The sequence below is a fragment of the Paramisgurnus dabryanus genome, chromosome 20, assembly GCF_030506205.2.
Source record: "Paramisgurnus dabryanus chromosome 20, PD_genome_1.1, whole genome shotgun sequence".
NCBI classification, from domain to species: Eukaryota; Metazoa; Chordata; class Actinopteri; order Cypriniformes; family Cobitidae; genus Paramisgurnus; species Paramisgurnus dabryanus.
This window is the reverse complement of record NC_133356.1, coordinates 33,041,710-33,048,936: the sequence shown is the minus strand read 5'-3', so window position 1 is coordinate 33,048,936 and position 7,227 is coordinate 33,041,710. Positions and strand designations below refer to the sequence as shown.

At 39.8% G+C, this 7,227-nt stretch overlaps 1 protein-coding gene across 11 annotated transcripts in view; it reads right to left on the bottom strand.

Annotated features, from left to right (window-relative positions):
• Positions 1-2,261: 2,261 nt before the first annotated feature.
• The window catches only part of efemp1 (EGF containing fibulin extracellular matrix protein 1), a 19,427-nt gene continuing 14,461 nt past the window's right edge, over positions 2,262-7,227 (bottom strand). For 10 of the 11 annotated variants that reach the window (XM_065249770.2, XM_065249807.2, XM_065249835.2 and 7 more), the window contains 6 exons: positions 5,319-5,438; positions 4,441-4,560; positions 4,181-4,300; positions 3,313-3,436; positions 2,987-3,179; positions 2,262-2,717 (listed from right to left, as the gene is read on the bottom strand). In XM_065249770.2, the coding sequence (XP_065105842.1) occupies positions 2,556-2,717; positions 2,987-3,179; positions 3,313-3,436; positions 4,181-4,300; positions 4,441-4,560; positions 5,319-5,438 (839 nt within the window). In that variant the 3' untranslated portion in view covers positions 2,262-2,555. The remainder of the gene's footprint in view (positions 2,718-2,986; positions 3,180-3,312; positions 3,437-4,180; positions 4,301-4,440; positions 4,561-5,318; positions 5,439-7,227) is intronic. The other variant, XR_012335551.1, reaches the window with a different exon arrangement.

Below are 7,227 nucleotides of genomic sequence, written 5' to 3'. Positions count from 1 at the left end.
TTTCTCTTACACAGATTTCCCAGGAAAAGGAAGCCGAAACACCACAGGAGTTACTAATAAGCATGCAAACATTTTCTCTTCCAACAGAAATAGCTCTATGGAAATCGTGTGGAGCAACCAAAACTCCTGAAGGGATTTGGATGGGTCCAAATCAAAAACCTTGCTTACCTAAACATTTTTATTCCCATTTTGCTAGGTGGACACATGGGGACCACGGTGACATGCGATACTCTTCAAAATGAAAATGACATGTTGCAATATTGTATTTCTATGTCCTCTGTATTTCAAAATATCTCCAAAGCAGGTTAAATCAGCCCTACCCCGTCCAGTAGAAGAACGATTACACAACATCAAACCAGGGGATTACGTGGTGGTAAAGAACCTCAGGAGGAAATCCTGGAAAGCCAGACGGTGGGAGGGGCCATTTCAGGTTCTGCTGACGACTCACACTGCCGTGAAAGTCGCGGAGCGTGCCACCTGGGTGCACGTTGCCCATTGCCGGAGGGTTGGTCCTGGACTGCAAGGTGCAAACCAAAGGGAGGACGGCTAGTCGACTGCTACGGACCACTTTTTCGTATTGGTGGGAACCACAGATACCTGTATACTGCAAGTTTATACGAAGAACGACACGAGAAAACTGCAACAGCTCACAAGGTATTGGAGGACGACTCCAGTATTCTGGGTTTGGTTTGGACACACGCACACGACATCTTTAATGTGGGTAATCGACACGACGCTTGCAGCTTAATAACTGTTATTACAACACCAGCTTTGAGACCCCACATTCATTTAGACACTAAGATAATTTCATTCGAACAAGAAAGCAGGATAGCTTGGCACGACTACACCGTGTGGTACTACCAAACCCGAACCTACAAAGGAAATTAATCAACAAGGGCTCACGACCCCAACTCTAACTGTGCTCAGGGCTCACGACCCCAACTCTCACTGTGCTCAGGGCTCACGACCCCAACTCTAACTGTGCTCAATCCGGAATCATCAAGGGCTCACGACCCCAACTCTAACTGTGCTCAATTTCTTCAAGAAAACAAACTATTTTTCTTCTTTCAAAAATGAGATTCATGATCATACTATGTGTGTGTGCATTTTTACTTTTGCAACTGCACAGAACTATATGTACACTATGGTTAAGGGTAATAACCAGAGCTACGTAACGATGACAGTAAATGAAGTTATGAATAAATCATAAAAAGGGAGGAGTGTAGTCGAGGACTTTTATTATGCTTTTATTTTCATATTATTATGTTTTATTTTTCATCCTATTTTTCATTTTTTAATAACAATCTGAAGCTCACAAATTGTGATTCATATGGAGATCATGTTTTTCTGCTAACGTACAGAATTATGCTCTTTCTGTCTTTTCAGCAAGTACAATGTCCAAGGAAGGACTTAAACATCATGTACCAGCATGTACTGTCCTTTATGATTATGTTTAACGGTCTTTGCTCTTAATCACTGACAACTGAAGGCTATCTTCTAAATGACGTAGAAACGGATGATTGTACGTGTTTCAGCATCTTACTATAAATGTGTCTTCAACCTTGTGATCGGGGCTCTTAGGTTTTTAAACTTCTTGCACCATGGGGGTGAGAGCCTATTCTGCAGAATATATAAAATTCAGACAAAGAAAATTCTGTCGACAGTGTGTCTGTGTGATCCTTGACTTTGACTCTTAGTGAGTATTATTTGATGCGGCTAAAATTCCACGACAGTACATATGTATGTACTGTCCAGTATAGATGCATTGTATGTATGTACTGTCCAGTATAGATGGGTTGTATGTACTGTGCAGTATAGATGCATTTTACTTATGTATGTACTGTCCAGTATAGATGCATTGTACGTATGTATGACCTGTCCAGGATAGATAGGTTGTACGTATATATGTACTAGGGCTGCACGATAAATCGCATGCGATACCACGCGCATCACGTCAGTAATGACGGTTCCTTGATTAGTATTAAATCACCAACAGCTGCTTTTAGATGGCGCAACATTAACTACACAGAGCCGTAGTTCCCTGACAAGCTGGGCCATATCGCATACATATCGCAGGCGATACATCCGCGATAATTAATGCAAAATTGCCCCGATTGTCAGTGAACTACGGCTCTGTGTAGTTAAATCAGCTCCATCTGAAAACAGCTGATGGCGATTTAATACTAATCAAGGAACCGGCATTACTGACGAGATGCGCGTGACAAACACATGCGATTTATCGTGCAGCCCTAATATGTACTGTCCAATATAGATACGTTGTACGTATGTACTGTCCAGTATAGATGCATTGTACACATTTATGACCTGTCCAGTATAGATAGGTTGTATGTATATATGTACTGTCCAGTAAAGATCCTTGTACATATGTACGTTCCAGTATAGATAGGTTGTACGGATTTATGTACTGTCCAGTATAGATGCGTTGTATGTATGTACTGTGCAGTATAAATGCGTTGAATGTATGTACTGTATAGATGTGTTATATGTATGTACTATCCAGTATAGATGTAGTATAATGTCCAGTATAGATGTAGTTAGAACGGATACGGCCCTACAATGATGGTGAGACGTAATAAAGAAGTTGTTCTGAAGTTTAACACTTTGTGTTGAGCGATCATCTCCAGATCAACAATCTGCTCCAGTGGACCCTCTAGAGATTTATTTAAGACCAGCATCGCACCAGTGCTGCTCAATCTCTACAACAAACAATCAATGATATCAATGATATAGCAGTCAAAAGCAGATTGTTTTTTTATAACGCTACTTTCCAACAATGCAAAGCTGTGAAGTGCTCTATAGAATTTAATTGAAGTTAAAGGAGCATTTCATTACACCCGTGCATTTCACGCTGAACAGTTGAAAAATGGAAAAAGCATAATATTGTATGTTCGATATTAGATTTAAAAATCAGGAATAGGCAGGAATTATTTAATCCTGAATTCTATTGGTTTGATTGGCTACTCACCCTAAGAAAGAACTCTCCTCCATCATTGCCTGCTTTGATTCTGAAGTTGTAGTGTGCATTGGAGAGGACATATGTGGCCTGGATCTGAAAGATATCTGCCGGTACAGTGCGCTCTGAATGAATACTTATGTATTTGTAAAGAATAGACAGTGGCAGGCCTCGACACGCACTCGCAGACTGGCAGGAACATCGACTGCAGAAATTAAAGCAAGTGTATTACTGTTCCATGGGATTAGACATCAAGACAACATTTTAAAATGTCTAGCCGCCGCAGGTTTATAACCGTTACATTTCTAGTTAACTGAGGATATAAACACCAGACTTACTTTTCAGATGAAAGAACGTAAGGCTCATGACATGGGTTCCGTGGGTAACAACGATGACCGCCGTAATAGTTCCAGCACATCTCGTCATCTCTACACTCATGGCCTCCGTCGCATTCGTTCATGTCTTTAATAACAAAGAGAACAAACTGTTGCATTTGCTATACTAAATCTTCAGTCATTCTGGGTTATGGATGTAATGATAAGGGAACAAGGCACTATAAAAACACTCTCAGGTCCGAAAGTCAAATGAAATCATACAAGGAGGAACACACCAGCTGAATTTTTTATTATGTCCTCGCTCCAATCAACACATTTAATCGCCTGCAATCACAGGCTCCGCAGGATCCTGTCGGAATCCTATAACACTTAAGCCCCTTGGTGGAATATCGATAAGTGCAACCAAAAACTAGACATTTTGATGCTGGGAAACCGTTTTGATAAACTTTCTGAGTTGCTAACACGTTAGAATCACTGGGGAACAACACCACTTCCGTTGCCAAAATGCACGCACAACTATTTGATCACGTGGGCTGTAAAAGGGCCTATAGTGACAGGGACACTACACTGTCAAAAAGCAGCGTCCTTCGGATGAGACGTTAAACCTGACTCTCTGTGGTCGTTAAAAATCATTCGAAAATTATTATTAATACAAAGAAAATATAGTAATGACAAGGAAAGCATCAAACCACAAAAGTCGGCCTTACAAGTAAAATGCTGGTGATTTTTTTTAGCCTGGGAGCGCTGCATTGTTTCCATGATCATGTGGTTGAAATTCCTGGCCCATGTTGTGCTGATGTGAAATGTATGGGTGTGGACGAGAGATCAGGCTATGAAGAGCTTAATATTTATTAGAAGAGGAGGCTCAAACCTTGACACATTCTTGTTCCCTGCAGCTGATATCCCTCAGGGCAAGTGCACGAATATCCACCTGCTCGGTTTATACACACATACTGGCAGATGTAAGTGGAGAACGCACACTCGTCGATGTCTGTGCACACACAACAAAACAACATAGCTAAACAAAACACAAGTGCAAGTCGAGTCAAATAAAAACGCTGCTATCATTCTGCCATCTTTTAATGGAGTGAAATACACGCTGTATAGAGTGAATAAAGTCAAATCACCAACCTACACATGAGATTGAATCTGAGCTGAGTTCATAACCCTGATCACAATGACAAATATATGAGCCCAAGAGATTCAAACACTGATGATGACACGGCTGAATCAGATCACACTCATTCACATCTGAAACACAAATCAAAGTTATTCACAGAAACCCTGTTTTACTATCAAAGAGTGTTGTTTTTAAAATTTGCCTTTACAGATAAAGCCACAGATTACTTCTATGACCCTTTCGGAAACATAACGGTCTACTTTGTTTTTAAGTAAGATTTTAGTTGCTAATCAGATTTGAGTGATTGAAAGAGCCAGGCTTGATTTCTTCCACCAGTCCTGTCAGTAAGAAGTCAACGGGAAGAACAGGCACAGATATCCAAGTGATGCTGCATGAAACTAAAACAAGTCCTCATCTAAGCTGAAACAAATTTGGAAAGTTTTGGAGAGCCGTACACAAATTCTTGACTTGTGCCGTACAGACATGATATGACAGGACCTGAAAGAAAGCAGTTCATACCTGAACACCTGTCCAATTAATCAAAGCAGTGCTGTGAGTATGTGGGCACAAATTCTTTGCCAGAGATGTGCAGGAATGCACTGCAAAAAAAATTACTTTCTTACTTAGAATTTTTGTTTTTGTTTAGTACAAATATCTAAAAATTCTTAAATTTTACAAAACTTATACAATTTAAGGGAATTTTAACCTAAAACAAGCAAAAAAAACTGCCAATGGGGTAAGAAAAAAATATTGAAAAAAAGTCTTACTCCATTGCCAGTTTTTTCAATGTGGTCTCAGAACTTTGGACCCCATCTGTATATTACTGAAGAGAAAGAGATGATGTGAGGAATGAGGTGAGTGGGCATGTGTGTATAAGAAGGTCACTCACCTACACAACTGTGATTGTTGTTGGCAAGCTGGTAGCCATCATTACACTGGCAGTAATAAGAGCCAGCAGTATTGACACATCTGTGCATGCAATAGTGTGAAAGCAAACACTCATCTCTATCTGCAAAAAACACACAAACACACACCCGTGTCCTTATATAACCTACTACTGACATTCTTGATAACGTGCCTGTATGAGGGCATTTTTTAAAATATTACATTCTTTTTACATTCAATTTATTGACAGACCTCGTGTCTCTTTGTGGCAGGAAGTAAAGACAGATAAGGCTGTGATTAACAATTTAATGCCATTTAGAAGTGCCATTAAGAAAATGAATCAAATAAATATGTATATAAACATAAAATACAAAGATATAAAGAGATTAATGAAATAAAATCCTAGCTGGTCACTGGCTGTAATGTGATGTTTGCAATAGATATAAAAGGAAAACTACACAGTTTTTCAATATTTTACTATGTTCTTACCTTAACTTAGACGAAATAATACATCCCTGTCTTTTTTCAATGTGTGCACTTCATCTTTGTACAGCGCGTCGTGAATGTGTTAGCATTTAGTCTAGCCCATTCATTCCTATGGCTCCAAACAGGGATGAATTTAAAAAGCAACCAAACACTTCTATGTTTTTCCTATTTAAAGACTGTTACATGAGTAGTTACACGAGGAAGTATGGTGGCACTAAATAAAACGTGGCGATTTTTAATCGGACAAAAAAATGAGAACTTTATTGTATGGCAGAAGAGCACTTGAAGGAATAGTCTACCCTTTTGCCATATTAAACTATGTTATTACCTCAACCTAGACGAAAAAAAAGTTTTATTTTGTGGCACGTACTTACTGGTATAACTCATCATGTAACAGTCTTTAAATAGGGAAAACACGGAAGTGTTTGGTGGCTTCCCTGTTTGGTACCATAAGAATGAATGGGGCTAGGCTAAATGCTAACACATTCATAACACGCTGTACAGTGCACACACTGAAAAAAGATAGATATGTATTAATTCGTCTAAGTTGAGGTAATAACATAGTTTAATATGGCAAAAGGGTAGACTATTCCTTTAAGCCGAAGGTATACTAGGGACGTCCGCGTATGCGCGCCATCCACACGACCTCGTTTTCGTCATCAGGAGGGTCCGCGTGCAGCCCAAAATTTGAGACCACACGGACAGTGCGCATACAGTCCGTGTACAACAGCACATGTGCGTGAAAATATTTAGACAGGACACTCCACTACAAATAATTATAGAAATATCGTTTTTCTTATTTAATTTTTACTTTTTCCAAGAACAGAAAGCTGTGGAGCATGATAATGTTTGATTCCTGTTCTTTGTTGTCTTGATGTTTGTTCTAAACTGTGTTTGCAAAGGTGGATCGGTTACTTTTTTCACCTATCCTAATGTTTTAATGTACTGTAAATGTCGCCAAATCAGTGCTGCCCTGATGGCCTGGTAGAGTAATAATTTGAATAAGAAATCATTTGTATTGCATATAGTGTAGAACGCGGCCATCCGCGTGTAGCCGCGGTGAGTATAATTGAAAAGCTGTGCGGACGTGTGCGCGCGCAACCTGGACGCGGACTCGAAAAAAAAGGTGATGATGTTACTGCGCCAGTAGTATCAGCCTCAGACGTCACACCTACAGAATGTTGGCTAAAGGTCTGATGTGTATTGTACACTTAACTGGAAACCCTGTGGTAATGTCAAAGTCGTCTTCCGGGTGATGCGAGTGGCTGTTTCTCAATATGCGTTCTTAAGCGATCTTGCGTTCTCGTGTCCTTGCTCTACATCATCATTAACAGTCGAAGTTCATTCCAATTCTCAAGAACGCAAGTACAGAGGACGCATGAAAATACCCGGATGTTTTCTTGATATTGAGGATGCATCGAATGCAG